Genomic DNA, 25,889 nt, shown 5'->3' with positions numbered 1-25,889 from the left:
TTTTATTCCTCTTATTTTATGTCGAAATCTTGCATATCGAAAAACACATATCTTGTAGATTTCCATTGCAGAATTTGCTATTATCAAATAAATAAGCATCACCTCAGAAAATGATATTCAAATAATTTATGACAACATTTATTACAAATATTTAGTAATAATACAAAAAATAAAGTATATTGTACATCACCAACAGAGAGAGAACTTGGTGTATGGAGTCAAAGACAGGTCTGATTTCAAAAAAGCATGTCTTCATACAATTGTCTGTATTTCTAACTTTCCTAGACTACAACATACCAGGCACTTAACAGAATTTATTTAGCTGAACGTGAAGCACTAGTATATATACAGCTGATGAGATGAGACTGAACACAACCAACTTGTGTACGTTACTTGCCTTGGGGATAGGACTAAAGCATGTATATGATTACAGGCTGGTGGCGGTGGTGTAATGGTGTGGATAATGTTTTCCTTGATACCAATTAAGCAACGTTTCCATGCCTCGAAGAATTCAGGGTGTTCTGGAGGCAAAGGGGAGTCCGACCCAGGACTCCCCTTTAAAACCCCTATACTGCACAAATACAGCAGATCCAGATCCCTGAAAGTGTTGTGTTGTCTACTACCGTGTCTTATTTAAACTGTAATGTATTTTTAGTTATGTGTATGGACTCCAGGAAGAGTACCTGTTGGCATAGTGATCTGAATAAAAAAGTAGTTAAAGTAGGCCTAATAATGACAACAGTTGAAACTAGTATGGGGGGAGAAGAGACAAACAGAGAGCAAGACAGAGCGAAACAGTGAGAGACAGACAGAGAGAGAGAGAGACAGAGCGAGACAAAGAGAGAGAGGGAGAGACAGCGAGAGAGCAAGACAGAGCGAGACAGAGACAGACGGAGAGAGAGAGAGAGACAGAGCGAGACAAAGAGAGAGAGAGCAAGACAGAGCGAAACAGCGAGAGACAGACAGAGAGAGAGAGAGACAGAGCGAGACAAAGAGAGAGAGGGAGAGACAGCGAGAGAGCAAGACAGAGCGAGACAGAGCGAGACAGAGACAGACAGAGACAGACGGAGAGAGAGAGACAGAGCGAGAGACAGAGCGAGAGAGAGAGAGCGAGACAGAGCGAGACAGAGACAGACGGAGAGAGAGAGACAGAGGGAGACAGAGAGAGACACAGATAGAGGAGAGAGAGAGGAGAGATTGTCTCAAGACAGAATAAAGACTAAATGTTTAACTATCATGTAAAGTTGAATAAGAGTCAGATTCGTTGGTAACAGTTCATTCAGGTGAAAAACTTAACATTAATGTCCAAAACAGACCCACAAATATTCCATTTGCCATTATCAGATATCAATCAAAACCTCTTCCATCAACATGTAGCAATTACTTTGCAGCGGAGCTGAAAAATGTCACAGTAAACCATAGTAAAAAATCAATTTAAACGTACCAGTAAATCAGGGTTGAGATCAATTCCATTACAATTCCTGTCAATTCAGAAAGTAAACCAAATTCCACATTTTCCTAAATGAAAAGCATTGAAGAGAATCGGAACGTCAATGTACTTCCTGTATTGGCTGGGAATGAACCCTGACGCGAGTGCCAGTAGAATGCCCATTGGGCCCCAGCCATGGAGCCTTCTATGGAGGTCAACATCTAGAGCTGAGCCATCGGCTGCTGATGGCGACAGAGCAATCAAGCAATTATATTAAACATGTCAAACAGACATGTGATTATCCAGCAGTTAAGGCAACAGTGGTGGTCGTTCCTGGTGGGATTCATATTCCTGTCAAACGTATGCAGACGGACCAGGCTACTTGTCTACTATACAGCCTACCTACTTGTCTACTATACAGCCTACCTACCTGGCTACTTGTACAGGCTACCTACCTGGCTACTTGTACAGGCAAGCACACCACACCAATAGTGTGTGGAGGATAAAAGTGTAAAGGTCCTGCTGGATGGACGGTCTTTGGTTTAACAGTCTAAGTGTGAGTCTGGCTTTGGGTCAGAGCAGTCCTTGGGTCTTAAGTGCTAGTTTGACCTTCAGGGCCACCGTAGCAATCAGGATGGATCCAGGAGTTCCAGCAAAGCCCCGACTGATCCGAAGTAGCCCTGACGACGACAACAACAAAAACTATAATGTTAGTTTAGTTTACTGCAGATCTCTCACTTTCTCACTGTGTTTTGATATACAAACTGAGCAGATATACAGTGGTCAAGAGAATACGTTGTTCCGTTCCATCGCTTTACTTTGTCTCAAGGATTGATCAAGGAAGGAAGAGCTTTACCTCGTCTTACTTTAGTCCCTCTTCCCATGGCGTTTACCAGTATGTGTATCTACAGAGCCTTCAAAGTATTCACACCCCTTGACTTTTTACACATTTTGTTGTTACAGCCTTGAATCTAAAAATGGATTAAATTGAGATGTTGTGTCACTGGTCTTACACACAATACCCCATAATGTCAAAGTGGAATTATGTTTGTAGAATTATTTTACAAATTAATAAAAAAATAAAAAAATAAAAAGCCTATTTAAACGTGCTTAACAAGTCACATAATAAGTGCCATGGACTGTCTGCAATAAGTGTTGAGCATTAATTACACTCTGGATGATGTATCAATACACCCAGTCACTACAAAGATACAGGCGTCCTTCCCAACTCAGTTGCCGGAGAGGAAGGAAACCGCTCAGGGATTTCACCATGAGACCAATGGTGATTTTAAAACAGTTATAGTTTAATGGATGTGATAGGAGAAACTGAGGATGGATCAACAACATTGTAGTTACCCCAGAATACGAACCTACATTAAAAGGAGGCCTTCACAGAATAAAACATATTAAATTAATATTAATTAATATTAAATTAATATTAAATTAATTAAATATTATATATATTTTTGCAATAAAGCACGCAAAGTAAAACTGAAAAAAAAAATAGGCAAATTAACTTTGTGTCCTGAATACAAAGCGTTATGTTTGGGGCAAATCTAAGACAACATCACTTGGTACCACTCAATATTTTCAAGCATAGTGGTTGCTGCTATGAAAAGCCAACTGACATTTACTCCCGAGGTGCTGACCTGTTGCACCCTCTACAATCACTGATTATTATTTGAGCCTGCTGGTCATCTATGAACATCTTGAAAAACAATGTACTCTTATAAATTTCCACCAGGCACAGCCATAAGAGGACTGGCCACCCCTCAGAGCCTGGTTCCTCTCTAGGTTTCTTCCTAGGTTCTGGCCTTTCAAGGGAGTTTTTTTCCCTAGCCACCGTGCTTATACACCTGCATTGCTTGCTCTTTGGAGTTTTAGGTTTGGTTTCTGTACAGCACTTTGTGACATCAGCTGATGTAAAAAGGGCTTTATAAATACATTTTATTGATTATGTTATGGGTATCCTTGTCATCGGCAAGGATTGGGGAGTTTCTTTTAGGATAGAAAGAAACAGTATAGAGCTAAGCACAGCCAAAATCCCGGAGGAAAACCTGGTTGAGTCTGTGTTCAAACCAGGAGATATTCAGCTTTTTAGTTACAGTTATGACTTAAATCAGCTGGAAAATCTATTTTAAAATGGCTGTCTAGCAATGATCAACAACCAATTTATAAAATAATAATGTGCAAATATTGTACAATCCAGGTGTGCAAAATAGAGGTCGACCGATTATGATTTTTCACCGCCGATACCGATTATTGGAGGACCAAAAAAAGCGGACACCGATTAAATCGGACAATTTTTATTTATTTATTTGTAATAATGACAATTACAACAATACTGAATGAACACTTATTTTAACTTAATATAATACATCAATCAAATCAATTTAGTCTCTAATAAATAATGAAACATGTTCAATTTAGTTTAAATAATGCAAAAACAAAGTGTTGGAGAAGAAAGTAAAAGTGCAATATGTGCCATATAAGAAAGCTAACGTTTCAGTTCCTTGCTCAGAACATATGAAAGCTGGTGGTTCCTTTTAACATGAGTCTTCAATATTCCCAGGTAAGAAGTTTTAGGTTGTAGTTATTATAGGACTATTTCTCTCTATACCATTTGTATTTCATATACTTTTGACTATTGGATGTTCTTATAGGCACTTTAGTATTGCCAGTGTAACAGTATAGCTTCCGTCCCTCTCCTCGCCCCTACCTGGGCTCGAACCAGGAACACATCGACAACAGCCACCCTCAAAGCACCGTTACCCATGCAGAGCAAGGGGAACAACTACTCCAAGTCTCAGAGCGAGTGACATTTGAAACGCTATTAGCGCACACCCCGCTAACTAGCTAGCCATTTCACATCGGTTACACAAGCCTCATCTCGGGAGTTGATAGGCTTGAAGTCATAAACAGCTCAATGCTTGAAGCAAAGAGCTGCTCGTAAACGCACGAAAGTGCTGTTTGAATGAATGAATGCTTAAGAGCCTGCTGCTGCCTACCATCGCTCAGCCAGACTGCTCTATCAAATCATAGACTTAGTTATAACATAATAACACACAGAAATACGAGCCTTTGGTCATTAATATGATCGAATCCGGAAACTATCATCTCGAAAACAAAACGTTTATTCTTTCAGTGAATTACAGAACCGTTCGGTATTTTATCTAACGGGTGGCATCCATAAATCTAAATATTCCTGTTACATTGCACAACCTTCAATGTTATGTCATAATTCTGGCAAATTAGTTCGCAACGAGCCAGGCGGCCCGAACTGTTGCATATACCCTGACTCTGCGTGCAATGAACGCAAGAGAAGAAGTGACAATTTCCCTAGTTTAATATTGCCTGCTAACATGAATCTTTTAACTAAATATGCAGGTTTAAAAATATATACTTGTGTGTAATGATTTTAAGAAAGGCATTGGTGTTTATGGTTAGGTACAGTCGTGCAATGATTATGCTCTTTTCGCAAATGCGCTTTTGTTAAATCACCCGTTTGGCGAAGTAGGCTATGATTCAATGATAAATTAACAGGCACCGCATTGATTATATGCAACGCAGGACAAGCTAGTTAACCTAGTAATATCATCAACCATGTGTAGTTAACTAGTGATTATGGTAAGATTGATTGTTTTTTATAGGATAAGTTTAATGCTAGCTAGCACCTTACCTTGGCTCCTTGCTGCATTCGCATAACAGGTGGTCAGCCTGCCACTCAGTCTCCTCATGGAGCGCAATGTAATCGGCCATAATCGGTGTCCAAAAATTCCGGTTTGTTATGAGAACCTGAAATCGGCCCTAATTAAATCGGCCATTCCGATTAATCGGTCGACCTCTAGTGCAAAGCTCTTAAGAGACTTATCCAGAAAGACTCACAGCTATAGTTGCTGCCAAAAGTGATTCTTAATATATATATATTTTTTATTTTACCTTTATTTTACTAGGCAAGTCAGTTAAGAACAAATTCTTATTTTCAATGACTGCCTAGGAACAGTGGGTTAACTGCCTGTTCAGAGGGCAGAACGACAGATTTGTACCTTGTCAGCTCGGGGGTTTGAACTTGCAACCATTAGGCTACCCTGCCGCCCCAAATACATAATAATATGTATTAACTCAGGGTTGAATACTGATGTAATCTAGATATTAGTGTTTTATTTTACAAATATTAAACATTTTCTTCACCTTTAACAGAGTATTTTGTGTAAGAATTACAATTAAATCACCTTGTAACGAAATGTGGAAAAAGCCAAGGTGGGTGAATATTTTCTGAAGGTACTGTACAGACTGAACCAAGCAGATACATCGTCAAAGGGACATTTAAAAAATATATATTCTACTCCATCACACTAGGGCTACTACAGGTTGACTGAATACCTTACCTCGTGTCTGAGGAACAGGGCTTTCAGACCAGTAGACAGTCTTACCTCGTGTCTGAGGAACAGGGCTTTCAGACCAGTAGACAGTCTTACCTCGTGTCTGAGGAACAGGGCTTTCAGACCAGTAGACAGTCTTACCTCGTGTCTGAGGAACAGGGCTTTCAGACCAGTAGACAGTCTTACCTCGTGTCTGAGGAACAGGGCTTTCAGACCAGTAGACAGTCTTACCTCGTGTCTGAGGAACAGGGCTTTCAGACCAGTAGACAGTCTTACCTCGTGTCTGAGGAACAGGGCTTTCAGACCAGTAGACAGTCTTACCTCGTGTCTGAGGAACAGGGCTTTCAGACCAGTAGACAGTCTTACCTCGTGTCTGAGGAACAGGGCTTTCAGACCAGTAGACAGTCTTACCTCGTGTCTGAGGAACAGGGCTTTCAGACCAGTAGACAGTCTTACCTCGTGTCTGAGGAACAGGGCTTTACTACAGGTTGACTGAATACCTTACCTCGTGTCTGAGGAACAGGGCTTTCAGGCCAGTAGACAGTCTTACCTCGTGTCTGAGGAACAGGGCTTTCAGCTGGCCTTTAGACCAGTAGTCCATGGCGTAGGCCAGCAGCTTCATGGACAGGGTGTTCACCCTCAGGAAGTTCCCTACGAACACCACCCTCTCAATGTTCTGAACAGAAACACAAACAGGGGGGGGTTACAGGTCATTAGGAACACTTATTTTTCTTATCACCACCTTCTTATCACCTGTAAAACGGATGATTACAAATGGGTCATTTCAACCTGATATTCATATAAATATTTTAAGATTAAGTTAAATTTCTCAAATCAATAACAGACATGAAAAATAAAACAAGTTTCAATGCAGACTGGCTGAAGCAGAGGCTGAAGCAGAGGCTGAAGAGACTGAAGCAGAGGCTGAAGCAGAGGCTGAAGAAGACTGGCTGAAGCAGAGCTCAGTGCCTTCATAGCCCTGTACAATGCTGCTTGATCCAGATTCCACAAGGCAGCATCATAAAGAGGCTGAAGGCAAAGAGAAAACATCCAGCACCCCCTGAACATCCCCCTGAACATCCAGCTCTCCCCTGAACATCCAGCGCCCCCTGAACATCCCCCTGAACATCCAGCTCTCCCCTGAACATCCAGCTCCCCCTGAACATCCCCCTGAACATCCAGCTCTCCCCTGAACATCCAGCTCTCCCCTGAACATCCAGCTCTCCCTGAACATCCAGCTCTCCCCTGAACATCCAGCTCTCCCCTGAACATCCCCCTGAACATCCAGCTCTCCCCTGAACATCCCCCGAACATCCAGCTCTCCCTGAACATCCAGCGCCCCCTGAACATCCAGCTCTCCCCTGAACATCCAACTCTCCCTGAACATCCAGCACCCCCTGAACATCCAGCTCCCCCTGAACATCCAGCTCTCCCCTGAACATCCCCCTGAACATCCAGCTCTCCCCTGAACATCCAGCACCCCCTGAACATCCAGCTCTCCCTGAACATCCAGCTCTCCCTGAACATCCCCCTGAACATCCAGCTCTCCCCTGAACATCCCCCTGAACATCCAGCGCCCCCTGAACATCCAGCCCCCCGAACATCCCCCTGAACATCCAGCGCCCCCTGAACATCCAGCGCCCCCTGAACATCCCCCTGAACATCCAGCGCCCCCTGAACATCCCCCTGAACATCCAGCCCCCGAACATCCAGCTTCCCCCTGAACATCCAACTCTCCCTGAACATCCAGCACCCCCTGAACAACCAGCCCCCCTGAACATCCAGCGCCCCCCGAACATCCAGCCCCCGAACATCCAGCTTCCCCCTGAACACATCTCTGTGTGATGTTTATCTGTCTCCATTGTCTTTCCATCGTCTTCAAAGCAGTGTGCACTATACCGTCACAACATGCGAACAGCGCCTGAAACGGCAGCCTGTTTCCTGTCTGAAACGGCAGCCTGTTTCCTGTCTGAAACGGCAGCCTGTTTCCTGTCTGAAACGGCAGCCTGTTTCCTGTCTGAAACGGCAGCCTGTTTCCTGTCTGAAACGGCAGCCTGTTTCCTATATTTATTCACAATTTCAAATTGTAGAAATACACTACGGCAGTTTAGATATTGTGCACTACTATTGACCAGGGCCCTGGTGATGCACTATATAGGGAATAGGGTGCATTGTGAAGTAGTGAAGTACCTCGTTGAGCGCAACCATCCTGGTGATGGAGCCGATGTTGTTGGTGATGGAGACCAGGGTGGCTCTGGCTAGATCCTCTTTAGAGATGGACTCCCGCTTCTCTTTACACACCATGTTCCCAAAACTACAAGACAGAAATAACATCATGTTCCCAAAACTACACCATGTTCCCAAAACTACAAGACAGAAATACATCATGTTCCCAAAACTACAAGGCAGAAATACATCATGTTCCCAAAACTACACCATGTTCCCAAAACTACAAGACAGAAATACATCATGTTCCCAAAACTACAAGACAGAACTACATCATGTTCGCAAAACTACAAGACAGAAATACACCATGTTCCCAAAACTAGAAGACAGAAATACATCATGTTCCCAAAACTACAAGACGGAAATACATCATGATCCCAAAACTACACCATGTTCCCAAAACTACAAGACAGAAATACATCATGTTCCCAAAACAGAAATACATCATGTTCCCAAAACTACAAGACAGAAATACATCATGATCCCAAAACTACATCATGTTCCCAAAACTACAAGACAGAAATACACCATGTTCCCAAAACTAGAAGGCAGAAATACACCATGTTCCCAAAACTACACCATGTTCCCAAAACTACCAGACAGAACTACATCATGTTCCCAAAACTACAAGACAGAAATACATCATGTTCCCAAAACTACAAGACAGAACTACATCATGTTCCCAAAACTACAAGACAGAAATACACCATGTTCCCAAAACTACAAGGCAGAAATACATCATGTTCCCAAAACTACAAGATGGAAATACACCATGTTCCCAAAACTAGAAGGCAGAAATACACCATGTTCCCAAAACTACAAGACGGAAATACATCATGTTCCCAAAACTACAAGACAGAAATACATCATGTTCCTAAAACTACAAGACAGAAATACATCATGTTCCCAAAACTACAAGGCAGAAATACATCATGTTCCTAAAACTTACAAGACAGAAATACATCATGTTCCTAAAACTACAAGACAGAAATACATCATGTTCCCAAAACTACAAGGCAGAAATACATAATGTTTCTAAAACTTCATCATGTTTCTAAAACTACAAGACAGAAATACATGATGTCCAGAGCTACTTACAAGAGCAATTAGGTTTAAGTGCCTTGCTCAACGGCACAGACATATTCTTCAGATAGTCGGCTCAGAGATTCGAACCAGCGACCTTTCCATTACTGACCAAACGTTCTTAAAACGCTAGGTTACCTGTTGCAAAACATTTTGCTACGATGTGCACTAATGAATACACCCCGGGTACTGCTAACGGTTTTACCTGGAGGCCACAGCCCAGCCGGGAGGCCGAAGCGCTCGTAGTCCCCTCCGTAGATGTCCCGTACTAGCTTATCCACGTGCGTGCTCTCCCCCTGCGACGCCATCTCCAGAGCCTCCTCAAAGCTGGAGCAGCCAGTCAGTAAACAGCACAGCCCCAGGAATGTCCCTCCACCCAGACTGCATGGGGAAACACAGAACACGATTATAACCTGTAGTAACCTACCACCATATTCTTAGAAATCACTCCAAAATGTTCCAGGCTCCTCCTTCCTAGGCTCCAAGGGGGGGTGGGGGGGAAGCGTTTCCCCTAGGTACAGATCTAGGATCAGCTTCCCCTCTCCCAATCCTAAACCTTAACGAATGGTGGTGGAAATTCAACATCTGTCCTGAGATCAGAATCTAAAGGAAACCGCTCCGTGTCCCCTCCTGCCTCCAGCACACAGGACCATTATGACAGACAGGGCCTGAGCAGTCATGTGCCAGAACGGAAAACTACCAAGGTCAACAAACAGAGGCAAGGGGAGCTCCCATAGCCTGGGTACCGGTCTGGTTGAGCTCCCATAGCCTGGCTACCGGTCTGGTTGAGCTCCCATAGCCTGGCTACCGGTCTGGTTGAGCTCCCATAGCCTGGCTACCGGTCTGGTTGAGCTCCCATAGCCTGGCTACCGGTCTGGTTGAGCTCCCATAGCCTGGCTACCGGTCTGGTTGAGCCCCCATAGCCTGGCTACCGGTCTGGTTGAGCTCCCATAGCCTGGTCTGGTTGAGCTCCCATAGCCTGGCTACCAGTCTGGTTGAGCTCCCATAGCCTGGCTACCAGTCTGGTTGAGCTCCCATAGCCTGGCTACCGGTCTGGTTGAGCTCCCATAGCCTGGCTACCGGTCTGGTTGAGCTCCCATAGCCTGGCTACCAGTCTGGTTGAGCTCCCATAGCCTGGCTACCAGTCTGGTTGAGCAACCATAGCCTGGCTACCAGTCTGGTTGAGCAACCATAGCCTGGCTACCAGTCTGGTCTAGCTAGAATTCCATTCCTTGTCAGAACACAGAACACAAGGAGTGGAATGTAAGCACAAAAACAGGTTCTGGATTTCAGGCTAGGACAACCATCAGTCAGTGGAGGAAAAGCTAGCAGATAATCAGAGATCCTAATAAATTACTAGAGAGGTTATATGACATAAAACCCTCAAAGTTCAAAAACAGGGTCAAATGGCAGCCATCTTGGTAATGGAGAAATCCAAAAGGAGTAAATTGGAATGAATGGCAGTAGAGGTATACGTGACGCATTCCCTGTTTTTACTAATGCAGGAAAACAAAAGTAAAGCATCTGATGTATCAGAAATGTTGCAAAGGAAATAATGTCACCCACAAATATTGTTGTATGATTATAAAAATAGTTTATACGGGTTATATACCAATTTTCTGTATAAATAGCCTCTAAAATATATGCAGGAAATCACGGACTACAAAAAGAAATCCAGACACGTCACGGACACCGACGTCACGCTTCCAGACAAACTAAACACCTTCTTTGCCCACTTTGAGGATAATTCAATGCCACTGTCGCGGCCCGCTAACAAGTACTGCGCCCCCCTCTCCTTCTCAGTGGCTGACGTGAGTAAAACATTTAAACGCGTTAACCCTCGCAAGGCTGCTGGCCCAGACAGCATCCTTAGCCGCATCCTCAGAACATGCGCAGACCAGGTGGCTGGTGTGTATACGGACATATTCAATCTCTCCCTATCCCAGTCTGTTGTCCTCACATGCTTCAAGATGTCAACCATTGTTCCTGTTCCCAAGAAGGCAAAGATAACTGAACTAAACGACTATCGCCCCGTAGCACTCACTTCTGTCAACATGAAGTGCTTTGAGAGACTAGTCAAGGATCATATCACCTCCACCTTACCTATTACCCTAGACCCACTTCAGTTCACATTCCGCCCCAACAGGTCCACAGACGACGCACTCGCCATCACACTGCCCTAACCCATCTGGACAAGAGGAATACCTACGTAAGAATGCTGTTCATTGACTACAGCTCAGCATTCAACACCATAGTGCCCTCCAAGCTCATCATCAAGCTGGAGGCCCTGAATGCTTACTTTGCTAGCTACTGGTAGAAACTTGGTACAGTTGGCTAAACATTGTGGTAAAGTAGATCTAATGTAGGTCTACCTAGCGAAGTTAAATAACATCCCCTTTTCAACATTGTTTTGAAGAGGGTTTAATTACGATTGTTACTGACAGACATGAGGCTACATTGACTGATGTATCACGTCAAATTGGCTAGCTAGCTAATAACAGATCAGTCAATATGGCTATTTAACAACCTATCAGTCAATATGGCTAGTTAACAAGCTAAAAACATGTTTTATCAATATGGCTAGTTAACAAGCTTATAGCAGATCAGTCAATATGGCTAGTTAACAAGCTAATAACAGATCAGTCAATATGGCTAGTTAACAAGCTAATAACATATCAGTCAATGTGGCTAGTTAAGAAGCTAATAACATATCAGTCAATGTGGCTAGTTAACAAGCTAACTTTCCAGGGATAAACTAGATGACTATAGCCATATTGACATGATATGTTATTAGCTTGTTAACTAGCCATATTGACATGATCTGTTATTAGCTTGTTAACTAGCCATATTGACTGATATAAAGCACTTCATGGCTACCAATGTAAGTGCTACGGGTCGGTGGTCATTTAGAAATGTTAACTTCGCTTTGGGCACAGGGATTATGGTGGTCTGCTTGAAACAGGTACTACAGACAGAGGTTGAAAATGTCAGTGAAGACACTTGCCAGTTGGTATGCGCATTGCTTTGAGTGCACTTCCTGGTAATCCATCTGGCCTCGTGGCCTCGTGAATGTTTACCTGTGTTAAAGGTCTTGCTCACATCGGCTACGGAGAGTGTGATCACACAGTCGTTCAGAACAGCTGCTGCTGTTAGTGTCCCACACCTTGAAAGCGGTAGCTCTACCCTTTAACTCGATGCGGATGTTGCCTGTAATCCATGGCTTCTGGTTGGGATATGTACGTCCAGTCACTGTGGGGACGACGTCGTCGATGCTCTTATTGATGAAGCTGGTGAATGAGGTGTTGTATTCCTCAATGCCATTGGATGAATCCCGGAACATATTCCAGTCTGTGCTAGCAAAACAATCCTGTAGCTTAGCATCCACGTCATTTAACCACTTCCTTATTGAGCGAGTCACTGGTACTTCCTGCTTGAGTTTTTGCCTGTAAGCAGGAATCAGGAGGATAGAATTATGGTCAGATTTGCCAAATGGAGAGCGAGAGAGAGCTTTGCACACGTCTGTGTGTGTGGAGTAAAGGTAGTCTAGAATGTTTTCTCCTCTGTGACATGCTGGTAGATAGAAGGTAAAACAGATGGTAAATAGATAAAACTCTTGGGAGATAGTGTGGTCTACAGCTTATCATGAGGTACTCTACCTCAGGCGAGCAATACCTTGAGACTTCCTTAATATTAGACATCACAAACCAACTTTTATTGACAAATAGATACAGACCACCACCCCTCGTCTTACCAGACGTAGCTGTTCTGTCCTGCCAATCCACAGAAAACAATTAAAAAAATTAATATTATCCATGTCGTCGTTCAGCTACGACTCGGTGAAACACAAGATATTTACAGTTTTTAATGTCCGGTTGGTAGGATAGTCTCAAACAGAGCTCATCCAGTTTATTTTCCACGTCTTTTCTTCACGTGAATGATGGGGATTTGGGCTCGGAGAAGCAGTATCTCCTTCACGTCAGACTCATTAAAGAAATAAATCTTTCTCCAATTCGTGGTGTTTAATCGCTGTTCTGATGTCCGGAAGTTATTTTCGGTCATAAGAGACGGTAGCAGCAACATTATGTACAAAACAGCACAGTTGATTAGGAGGCCGTAAAATGGCAGCCGCCAACCCCCCCCCCCACCGCCATTATAAACCAAGGCCTAGTTGTCAATGGTTTTTAGCGGAGCTGGGGGGGGGGTCTGCCATCTGCCCCCCAGCAGCCAAATCAAACGCTGTGCATCTTATTGTGACCTTTTATTGGCAATAACCTATAGGATGCCACTTGGTTTACATACTCATCTCATATGTATATACTGTACTCGATATCATCTACTGTATCTTGCCTATGCTGCTCTGTACCATCACTCATTCATATATCTTTATGTACATATTCTTTATCCCCTTACACTGTGTATAAGACAGTAGTTTTTTTTGGAATTGTTAGTTAGATTACTTGCTCGTTATTACTGCATTGTCGGAACTAGAAGCACAAGCATTTCGCTACACTCGCATTAACATCTGCTAACCATGTGTATGTGACAAATAAAATTTGATTTGATTTGACCTATAGGATGTTGCCTGTAGGTGTTTGTAACACTTTTTTGGTCAGATGTTTTGTGAATGCTTAAATAGTGATGTGAATACAATTATGTACATAGATGTTTTACTGTGTCGGTAAGTCAGTTCAAAACGCTTAACTATTTCACAGGTTCAAGGTACAACTTGGCCCCTTTTCAACATGTAGAGAAACTCATCTCTGAAAAAGAAGTGCTTCGCTTTTATCCTCCTACGGCCTAGGCTACATGATACAAAACAAACCAGTGAAGTGATGTAAAACAGGAAATTAAATCACAGCAGGAAATAGAACACAAATGTACATCTACATCTTTTTGGGGGGTTGAATGTGGTTAATAGACTCATGTGACAGACTCGACCACCCAGTGACCGCATGCTGACCTTACCTGGTCCCAGTTACTCGTTTGTAGTTGTTCTTGGAGTAGACGGCCAGAATGCTGACGCCAGAGCCGATGTTGACCAGCAGTAGAGGGTAAGGGTTCTCCAGAGTGAAGGGTTTCTGGACACAGTGTTCAGGGTCTGTAGGGTTCTCATAGTAGTAACACTCTGAAGGATTGGACACCACTGAGTCTATGTAGAGAACACCTCGTATCAGACAGTCCAGCTCATCTAGCTTCAGCAGCTGGAGATCAGCCATCTGAGGAGAGAGGAGAATGCCTAATACATTTACTGACTATACTAAACATTAGGAACACCCTCCCCTTTTGCCCTCGGAACAGCCTCAATTCGTCAGGACATGGACTCTACAAGGTGTCTAAAGCGTTCCACAGGGATTCTGGTCCATGTCGACTCCAATGCTTCCCACAGTCGTGTCAAATTGGCTGGATGTCCTTTGGGTGGTGGACCATTCTTGATACACACAGGAAACTGTTGAGTGTGGAAAAACCCAGCAGCATTACAGTTCTTGACACACTCAAACCGGTGTGCCTGGCACCTACTACCATACCCGGTTCAAAGGCACTTAAATATTTTGTCTCGCCCGTCTACCCTCACTGGCCCACACCCACAATCCATGTCTCAATTGTCTCAAGGCTTAAGGCTTAAAAAGCTTAAAAAGCCGGCTTAAAAAGCCTACTTTAACCCGTCTCCTCCCCTTCATCTACACTGATTGAAGTGGATTTAACAGGTGACATCAATAAGGGATCATATCTTTCACCTGGATTCACCTGGTCAGTCTGTCATGGAAAGAGCAGCTGTTCCTAATGTTTTGTGCATGTATTCACTTAAAATCAATTAACACCAGGAAGAGAAACATTTACCCCCCCCCACACACTTTATGGCTGTGCCTGCTAGTGACCACTCTGAGGAGCTGCCTCCAGAACAACATTCAGGATGAGAAACGCTAACCTGCTAGTGACCACTCTGAGGAGCTGCCTCCAGAACAACATTCAGGATGAGAAACGCTAACCTGCTAGTGACCACTCTGAGGAGCTGCCTCCAGAACAACATTCAGGATGAGAAACGCTAACCTGCTAGTGACCACTCTGAGGAGCTGCCTCCAGAACAACATTCAGGATGAGAAACGCTAACCTGCTAGTGACCACTCTGAGGAGCTGCCTCCAGAACAACATTCAGGATGAGAAACGCTAACCTGCTAGTGATCACTCTGAGGAGCTGCCTCCAGAACAACATTCAGGATGAGAAACGCTAACCTGCTAGTGACCACTCTGAGGAGCTGCCTCCAGAACAACATTCAGGATGAGAAACGCTAACCTGCTAGTGATCACTCTGAGGAGCTGCCTCCAGAACAACATTCAGGATGAGAAACGCTAACCTGCTAGTGACCACTCTGAGGAGCTGCCTCCAGAACAACATTCAGGATGAGAAACGCTAACCTGCTAGTGACCACTCTGAGGAGCTGCCTCCAGAACAACATTGAGGATGAGAAACGCTAACCTGCTAGTGATCACTCTGAGGAGCTGCCTCCAGAACAACATTCAGGATGAGAAACGCTAACCTGCTAGTGACCACTCTGAGGAGCTGCCTCTAGAACAACATTCAGGATGAGAAACGCTAACCTGCTAGTGACCACTCTGAGGAGCTGCCTCCAGAACAACATTCAGGATGAGAAACGCTAACCTGCTAGTGACCACTCTGAGGAGCTGCCTCCAGAACAACATTCAGGATGAGAAACGCTAACCTGCTAGTGACCACTCTGAGGAGCTGCCTCCAGAACAACATTCAGGATGAGAAACGCTAACCTGCTAGGGATCACTCTGAGGAGCTGCCTCCAGAACAACATTCAGGATGAGAAACGCTAACCTGCTAGTGACCACTCTGAGGAGCTGCCTCCAGAACAACATTCAGGATGAGAAACGCTAACCTGCTAGTGACCACTCTGAGGAGCTGCCTCCAGAACAACATTGAGGATGAGAAACGCTAACCTGCTAGTGACCACTCTGAGGAGCTGCCTCTAGAACAACATTGAGGATGAGAAACGCTAACCTGCTAGTGACCACTCTGAGGAGCTGCCTCCAGAACAACATTCAGGATGAGAAACGCTAACCTGCTAGTGACCACTCTGAGGAGCTGCCTCTAGAACAACATTCAGGATGAGAAACGCTAACCTGCTAGTGATCACTCTGAGGAGCTGCCTCCAGAACAACATTGAGGATGAGAAACGCTAACCTGCTAGTGACCACTCTGAGGAGCTGCCTCCAGAACAACATTCAGGATGAGAAACGCTAACCTGCTAGTGACCACTCTGAGGAGCTGCCTCTAGAACAACATTGAGGATGAGAAACGCTAACCTGCTAGTGACCACTCTGAGGAGCTGCCTCCAGAACAACATTCAGGATGAGAAACGCTAACCTGCTAGTGACCACTCTGAGGAGCTGCCTCCAGAACAACATTCAGGATGAGAAACGCTAACCTGCTAGGTGACCACTCTGAGGAGCTGCCTCCAGAACAACATTCAGGATGAGAAACGCTAACCTGCTAGTGACCACTCTGAGGAGCTGCCTCCAGAACAACATTCAGGATGAGAAACGCTAACCTGCTAGTGACCACTCTGAGGAGCTGCCTCCAGAACAACATTCAGGATGAGAAACGCTAACCTGCTAGTGACCACTCTGAGGAGCTGCCTCCAGAACAACATTCAGGATGAGAAACGCTAACCTGCTAGTGACCACTCTGAGGAGCTGCCTCCAGAACAACATTCAGGATGAGAAACGCTAACCTGCTAGTGACCACTCTGAGGAGCTGCCTCCAGAACAACATTCAGGATGAGAAACGCTAACCTGCTAGTGACCACTCTGAGGAGCTGCCTCTAGAACAACATTCAGGATGAGAAACGCTAACCTGCTAGTGACCACTCTGAGGAGCTGCCTCCAGAACAACATTCAGGATGAGAAACGCTAACCTGCTAGTGACCACTCTGAGGAGCTGCCTCCAGAACAACATTCAGGATGAGAAACGCTAACCTGCTAGTGACCACTCTGAGGAGCTGCCTCCAGAACAACATTCAGGATGAGAAACGCTAACCTGCAAAACATTACAGTAACTAGGAAGGATGGTCGCTCTCTTTCCCACTAAAATCTTTTCCCCGTTTACTGTACCCACCTGGCGGAAGTCGAACTCAAACTTGTAGGCACCCCCTCCGGTGGCACAGAGGGTGGTGTGGAGGCTGGAGAAGTGTTTGTTGCGTGCCATCTGTAGGAAGGCCGGCAGATCCTGGGTGGGGAAGCGGATGAAGTGGAGGTTCCCTGTGCGTCCGCATATCGTCAGGTCCTTCATCTCCAGGTGAACATCTCTGATCCCCGTCTTACCTAGCACATTCACCGTCAGAAGGAATACACGTCTTAGTCCATATTGTTTTTTTTTGTTTTTACCCACACCCCCCCCTCCCCTCAGATACACACACACACACCCTCAGATACAGATCCCATGATCTTAGGGTTAATGAATGTTGCTGCACGGATATCGAGAAGGGTGCAACTGCAGACCACAATGCAGGGCATTCCTGCATCTGGGCATTCCAGCATCAAACTACTTCTACTGGGGGGGGGGACGCCCACGAATTGCGGTCTGCATTTGCACCCTTCTCGATAGCCGTGCAGCAACATTCATTAACCCTAAACTCCACCTTGCCGGAAAGGGGGTTTGAAGAAGTGACCTTTCTTAGACGCTAGGCTACCAGGATTTGGGATTTTCGTTGAGGTTTGCGTCATATTGAAATGAAATGGTAAATATAGCTTTACTGCGTTAGCTAGCTAGTTAGTTAGTTAGTAGTGCATAAGTAAAGACCCTTCTCAAAGACAATAAGTTAACTAGCTATATGCCTTGCCCTTACTAGCAGGCTAGCTATATGCCTTGCCCTTACTAGCAGGCTAGCTATATGCCTTGCCCTTACTAGCAGGCTAGCTATATGCCTTGCCCTTACTAGCAGGCTAGCTATATGCCTTGCCCTTACTAGCAGGCTAGCTATATGCCTTGCCCTTACTAGCAGGCTAGCTATATGCCTTGCCCTTGCGCTAACTAGCTATATGCCTTGCCCTTGCGCTAACTAGCTATATGCCTTGCCCTTGCGCTAACTAGCAAGATAGCTATATGCCTTGTCCTTACTAGCAACAACTATTTTATCTAGAAACACATCCTATTATTAAACCTTTTGATTAAGACTCATTGTTGGATCTTATCTTCTTTCAACCACGAGGGTGCAAAAGAGGAGGCAACCTTCAGAGAGAGGACTCCGATCCATTGCCAAACCGGGACAGGATCCATTGCCAAACAGGGAGAGGATCCATTGCCAAACAGGGAGAGGATCCATTGCCAAACAGGGAGAGGATCCATTACCAAACAGGGTGAGTAAACATGGTTACCGAATGAAACCAGTGCCAGTTCATAGGCATCAAGCATCTTACAGTAGGAGTACTGATCAAGGATCAGGTCCCACCTGTTTGTAACGTGCTAAATATGGGCCCTGGTAAATGTTCCCTCCCTTCTCAACCCTATCCCGTAGCCCTGACATTCAAGTAGTAGGCATAACCCCTGCTGATTGGCCATCACTTAACAGGACATCATCTCTACATTATGCTGGGTGGAGAGCCTCTGTGAGTGGCATGCAGGAACACAGTCATGTGTAGTTTTGATAGTGTATGCTATAAAGAAGGAATTAACAATATCATGCATGTTTCACATACCTCCACCCCTTTTTAAACAACTATTATATCTAGAAACAGCAGTGTTCATATAACTGCTTTGTAGATGTCTTCCCGAGTGGCACAGTGCTCTAAAGCACTGCATCAGTGGTGTTGCGTCACTACAGCCGGGGGTTCGATCCCAAACTGTATCACAACCAGCCGTGACCGGGAGCCCCATAAGGCGGAGCACTATTGGCCCAGCGTCGTCCGGGTTAGGGGAGGGTTTGGCCAGGGGCGGGCTTTACTTGGCTCATCGCCCTCTAGCGACCCCTTGTGGCAGGCCGTGCACCTGCAAGCTGAATTCGGGTCATCAGTTGACACATTGGTGCTGCTGGCTACCGGGTTAAGCGAGCGGGTGTTAAGAAGCGCGGTCATGTTTCGGGGGACGCATGACTCAACTTTCGCCTCTCCCGAGCTCGTTGGGGAGTTGCAGCGATGAGCCAAGATCGTAATTGGATCACAATTGGAGATCATGAAATTGGGGAGAAAAAGGGGGCCAAAAATATAAAAACTGCTTTGTAAATGTTGAGCTGATATTTCCCATTGTAATTGTTCTTTAGGGTGGCTTCCATCCATCACCATCCATCCATCCATCCATCCATGGCAGCCTCTCACTCAGCACCACCTTGTCATCAGAGAACAACATCCCCATCACCATCCCCATCATCCCCATCCCATCCATCAGCACCACCTTGTCCAGAGAACACTCATCCCCATCCATCCATCCCCATCACCATCCATCCATCCCCAGCCATCACCATCACCATCCCCATCCATGGCAGCCTCTCACTCAGCACCACCTTGTCATCAGAGAACACTCATCCCCATCACCATCCATCCATCCCCAGCCATCACCATCCATCCATCCCCATTCATGGCAGCCTCTCACTCAGCACCACCTTTGTCGTCAGAGAACACTCATCCCCATCCATCCCCATCCATCCATCCATCCCCATTCATGGCAGCCTCTCACTCAGCACCACCTTGTCGTCAGTGAACACTCATCCCCAGTCTAAGTACTATACATGGAACATCTGTGTCTTCTGGAGCGTTACGGTACATTTTATAGTTATGCTCTGCTACAAACCTATGGAGAATCCTATAACACTTACATCAAAGTTATAATGTTGCCACCTATAACATTTGATAATAGGCCACTGTTTTTTTAATTAGGTTTGATTATGATCAAATGACAGTTCAATCATTGTTAAAAACACATTTTTACTTAAATCATTACGGGATATTGTGTGTAGATTTTAAAAAAAACATTTTTTTTTAGTCCATTTTGAATTCAGGCTGTAACAACAAAATGTGGATAAAAGTCAAGGGGTCTGAAGACTTTCTGAGCTGTATAGAGAGCCTGCGTAAAGTATTCAGACCCCTTGACTTTTCCCCACATTTGGCTACTTCACAGCCTTATTCTAAAATGGATGACATTTCGGTCTCATAGCAAAGGGTCTGAATACTTACGTAAAATAAGGTATTGTTTTAAAAATATTTTTAATACATTTGCACACATTTCTAAAAACCTGTTTTCACTGTCATTATGGGGTATTGTGTGAAGATTAGAGGATTTTTAATTGAATTTTTAAAATACATTTTCGAACGGATGACTTAAAAAACAAACACATTCCCATATTGATTAGTACAACCCCCCCCTAAAAAAATTGCCTATGCCTAAAGGGCAGAATCAGGATTATTTGCATCAATCCAGTGGCCATTTTGTTTTGAAACCTCCATCACAAAACTGCTACCCAAACACAGTCTGGCTGCTCTGGAATTATTAAAGGGTACTCCACTAAAATTATCTCCATTTCTCAAATGGTACCCTGATGTGGTTTAAGCACTGTTGTGGACTTAGAAAATTAACAAAATTGGATGTTCTACGAAAAAAAAAAAAAGGGGTTTTGAGAGCAAAAACCTGGAAAAAAAACAGGTGAAATCAGTCTTTTTTTTTTGCCTTGGTATCGTTTTGGTATCAAGTATTGTTTAAAACAAAAGGTTATTCTGCCCTCTAGAGGACTTGGCAGAAAAGAACATACGGCACTGTTATAAATCTGTATTTATTGCTGATTTTCAGTCTCTTTTCTTTTTCAGTAAATCTATCCAAATCAGCAGAAGAACACAAGGGCAGCTAATTTAAAAAGATGGCTAGTCATTATTAGCTTCTGTGATGGAATGCAGGTGCATTATGGGACACAGGCATTATTGATTAACTTAGGTGAGACCAAATCATGTGCTGGTGCCACCAAGTGAAATAGTTAGTAGCGCCAGTGCCACCAGGGGAAAGAGTTAGAACCCTGCAGTGTAGAACCCTGCAGGTATGGTTCCAGCTCTACATAGAACATCAGCTCTTACCCAGGTAATGAAATACAGTGCAGGGCCACTGGAAGATGTGACAACACTGATTACCGGTACTACTTGACAGACAGCATTTTGTGATTATTATTTTTGACCCTGCTGGTCATCTATAAACGTTTGAACATCTTGAAGAACGATCTGGCCTGAACTGGCCATGTCCTCTTATAATCTCCACCCGGGACAGTCAGAAGAGGACTGCCCCCCAACCCCACCAGAGCCTGGTTCCAAGACAGCCTTTATAATAGAAGGCTTGTGACCACACACACACACACACACACACACAAAAAGTATAACCCCCTCACACTCAGACACACACACGTTAGTATCAAGTTCAACACAACAAAAACAATATCTTTGGGCTACACTGCACATTATTACATTGTACACTTCCTGCCTGTGGACATCTGTTCTACAATGTGCCAGCAGCAGAGAGAAAGAGGGAAAGTGTGTGGTGCTTCTTTCACCTCTATAGTGGCATCCATTTTAAGCCAGGCCCAGCTCCAACTACTCTTGATCCCTGAATCCACTTGTCTAACAAGCAACACCTCATTTTCACCCAATTCTCTCATTCTGAAAATGAACCACATACTGTAGAGGTTAACAGATAGTGTAGAAGTTAACAGATAGTGGTTAGTTCGTTAACTAGTTAACATTTCACAGATTTCCAGGGTCCAGTAAGCAACTAACACATTATAACTTCAGGAACGGCAAGGAGTCGTATACCAGTTAACACTATAGCGAACTGGTTACCACACTAACGTTAGCTCATCTGATGTTGTAACGTTAGCTGTCTGACTTTAGTAACAACACCATGAACTCAATTATTTGATCAGTAAATTTGCTATTTAGTAAATTAGCTATTTCTCTATTTAATTTAAGACATTTGCTGAAATGTCTAAAAACATGTTTTCTCTTTGTCACTATGGGGTTTTGTGTGTTATGGAATAAATCAAGGGGTATGAATATTTTCTGAAGGCACTGTATATAGTCTTGTAATTACACTTATATTATTATGCAGAGACAATGTAAATGTTGGGCTCTCTCTCATTATGGGGTATGTACCAGTTGGATAGGTACATATGCTTTGTTACTGGATTTAGTGAATCTTCTAGATGGACTGACTGTCGGCCCTCTCGATGGACTGACTGTCGGCCCTCTCGATGGACTGACTGTCGGCCCTCTCGATGGACTGACTGTCGGCCCTCTCGATGGACTGACTGTCGGCCCTCTCGATGGACTGACTCTCGGCCCTCTCGATGGACTGACTCTCGGCCCTCTCGATGGACTGACTCTCGGCCCTCTCGATGAACGATGGACTCACTCTCGGCCCTCTCGATGGACTCACTCGGCCCTCTCGATGGACTCACTCTCGGCCTCTAGATGGACTCACTCTCGGCCTTCTAGATGGACTCACTCGGCCTTCTAGATGGACTCACTCTCGGCCTTCTAGATGGACTCACTCGGCCTCTAGATGGACTCACTCTCGGCCTTCTAGATGGACTCACTCTCGGCCCTCTAGATGGACTCACTCTCGGCCTTCTAGATGGACTCACTCTCGGCCTTCTAGATGGACTCACTCTCGGCCTTCTAGATGGACTCACTCTCGGCCTTCTAGATGGACTCACTCTCGGCCTTCTAGATGGACTCACTCTCGGCCTTCTAGATGGACTCACTCTCGGCCTTCTAGATGGACTCACTCTCGGCCTTTTAGATGGACTCACTGTCAGCCTGATAATGTAAACCTCATCTATAGGAACTTTTCTCCAGAGGTGTTTTAACATTCTGTAGGCTATACCTGTTCCCTGTGAACACCTGTAATGGACAATTAATACAATTGAAAATTACATGGCATGTGAGGTCTTACCATAGGCTGTGTTACGTCCGTAGTCTGGGCCAGGTGAGGTCTTACCATAGGCTGTGTTAGGTCCGTAGTCTGGGCCAGGTGAGGTCTTACCATAGGCTGTGTTACGTCCGTAGTCTGGGCCAGGTGAGGTCTTACCATAGGCTGTGTTAGGTCCGTAGTCTGGGCCAGGTGAGGTCTTACCATAGGCTGTGTTAGGTCCGTAGTCTGGGCCAGGTGAGGTCTTACCATAGGCTGTGTTAGGTCCGTAGTCTGGGCCAGGTGAGGTCTTACCATAGGCTGTGTTAGGTCCGTAGTCTGGGCCAGGTGAGGTCTTACCATAGGCTGTGTTAGGTCCGTAGTCTGGGCCAGGTGAGGTCTTACCATAGGCTGTGTTAGGTCCGTAGTCTGGGCCAGGTGAGGTCTTACCATAGGCTGTGTTAGGTCTGTAGTCTGGGCCAGGTGAGGTCTTACCATAGGCTGTGTTAGGTCTGTAGTCTGGGCCAGGTGAGGTCTTACCATAGGCTGTGTTAGGTCCGTAGTCTGGGCCAGGTGAGGTCTTACCATAGGCTGTGTTAGGTCTGTAGTCTGGGCCAGGTGAGGTCTTACCATAGGCTGTGTTAGGTCCGTAGTCTGGGCCAGGTGAGGTCTTACCATAGGCTGTGTTAGGTCTGTAGTCTGGGCCAGGTGAGGTCTTACCATAGGTAAGCTGGGACCAGGAGACTGAAAAATAGCTTCTATCTCAAGGCCATCAGACTGTTAAAACAGCCACCACTTGCACAGAGACGCTGCTGCCTACATACTGACTTAAAATCATTGGCCACTTTAATAAATGGATCACTAGTCACTTTAATAATGTCACTTTAATAAATGGAACACTAGTCACTTTAATAATGTTCATATATCTTGCTTTACCCATCCAATATGGATATACTGTATACTCTTATACCATATATTGCATCTTGCTTATGCCTGTCAGTCATTGCTCATCCATATATTTATATATTCTTATTCCATCCCTTTACTTAGATTTGTGTGTATTAGGTAGTTGATGTGGAATTGTTAGATATTGCTGCACTGTCGGAACTAGAAGCACAAGTCGAGAGATCAAAAAACAGCTTCTATCTCAAGGCCATCAGACTGCTAAACAGCCGTCACTAGCACAGAGAGGCTGCTGCCTACATTGAGACCTAATCACTGGACACTTTAACAAACGGATCACTAGTCACTTTAAACAATGCCACTTTAAATAATGTTTACATATCTTACATTACTCATATCACATGTATATACTGTACTCTATACCATCTACTGCACCTTGCCCATGCTGCTCGGCCATCACTCATCCATATATTTACATGTCCATATTCTCATTCACCCCTTTAGATTTGTGTGTATTAGGTATTTGTTGGGGAATTGTTAGATTACTTGTTAGATATTACTGCACTGTCGGAACTAGAAGCACGAGCATTTTACTACACTCACATTAACAACTTCTAACCATGTGTATGTGACCAATAAAATCTGATTTGATTCTTACCGTAGGCTATGTTGGAGGTCAGGTAGCGCCGGATGCTCTTTAGGTTCTCTACCTCCTCCTGCTCCTCCTCGGCTGTGATATCTTTGGGCTCAAAGTAGACCAGCTTCACCAGGGTGCCACCGATGTCCATCCCAAACCATGGGAAGGCTGTACAGACACAGAGACCAAACAGAAAGAGGACGAGGAAACAAATCAAAATGTCAGCAACAGTACACACAAATAGAGCTGCTGCATAGAGACAGGTCTGGAAGTGATTAGGAGGGAGGGTGAAACAGCAAATCAAAATGTCAACAACACAGTACACAATGAGTTATCGTTGACAGCACTGGGGTTACTGCGCAATCCCAACTCATCTGTAAAGTTTGGCATCAAATAACACTACAATATATATATATATATATATATTAAAAATGTGTCAACTGTTTCTTAAAAATATCGGGCAATCGTGACACAAAAGCTTATTGAACGATTTTCTTGAAATACAACGCTAATAAATATGAGAATAACAGTAGACCGCTGTGTAAACACGGTGCTCCTCTAAGGCAGTGTGCACTGAGACGCCATCTTGTCTGTCTGCTGGAGAAACACACGGTCCCATTGTAGAACTGGAAATGACAGGGTCGCATCTATTATCTATTATGCTGCCGTTAGACTAACATGAACAAAACAGGTTAAAAAAATTCAATATCATTTACTGGTTCGACATACGTGGCCTGATTTTTCCCAGGGAGTCAATCTTTTGCCTCGACGAATAGTTGGATGTGGATGTGCGTCGTTCGTCGGTAGTGGCACAACCCCCGGTCGTGGTCGTCTCCGTGTTGTTACCGTCTAATATAAAAATATTCGACTCGTCACTCCTTGAACACGACTGTTTCGGTGGAGCAGGCGCCGTTTCTTCGTTTTCCCCGGTCTCCGGTTCATTCTCGCCGTGGTGGCCATTCCGTTTTTCCATTGAATACAATTGAAGAATGACGTCTTGATATACAATTAGTATTCAATTCTGCGTTCCGACTGAGATAATATCTCAAGCTGACAAGATAGCTAAATGAAAATGGATCTGTTTTTAGCTATAATTGAGTTAGTTTTTTTGATGTCATTTCGTTTTCACAACAAGATGATGCTGAAGAGTGACAGGAGCTCTGAGCCAATTCCTTCTAACCTAAACGTCCCTTCAACAACATGTTCCAGTCGGTCAAAGGGATCTAGTTTTTGATCAAATTAACGTCAAAAAGTATTTAAAAAATTTTTTTTGTTGCATTTAATCTAACTCTAAACCATTTTCATAACATTTAACCTAATTATCCTGTT

At 44.4% G+C, this 25,889-nt stretch overlaps 1 protein-coding gene across 1 annotated transcript; it reads right to left on the bottom strand.

Moving 5' to 3' along the window:
• Positions 1-1,086: 1,086 nt before the first annotated feature.
• Positions 1,087-25,786, bottom strand: pank2 (pantothenate kinase 2). The gene is given in 9 exon segments (XM_042325055.1): positions 1,087-2,109; positions 6,362-6,487; positions 8,002-8,125; positions 9,326-9,347; positions 9,350-9,501; positions 14,086-14,336; positions 17,261-17,466; positions 24,582-24,728; positions 25,290-25,786. Coding segments are annotated over 9 exon segments (1,323 nt in total). The 5' UTR covers positions 25,534-25,786; the 3' UTR covers positions 1,087-2,058.
• Between the last annotated feature and the right edge of the window lie 103 nt (positions 25,787-25,889).

The sequence above is a fragment of the Oncorhynchus tshawytscha genome, linkage group LG08 (assembly GCF_018296145.1).
Source record: "Oncorhynchus tshawytscha isolate Ot180627B linkage group LG08, Otsh_v2.0, whole genome shotgun sequence".
NCBI lineage: Eukaryota > Metazoa > Chordata > Actinopteri > Salmoniformes > Salmonidae > Oncorhynchus > Oncorhynchus tshawytscha.
Note: the sequence above shows the minus strand (reverse complement) of the source record. Positions and strands in the feature narration are given on the sequence as shown.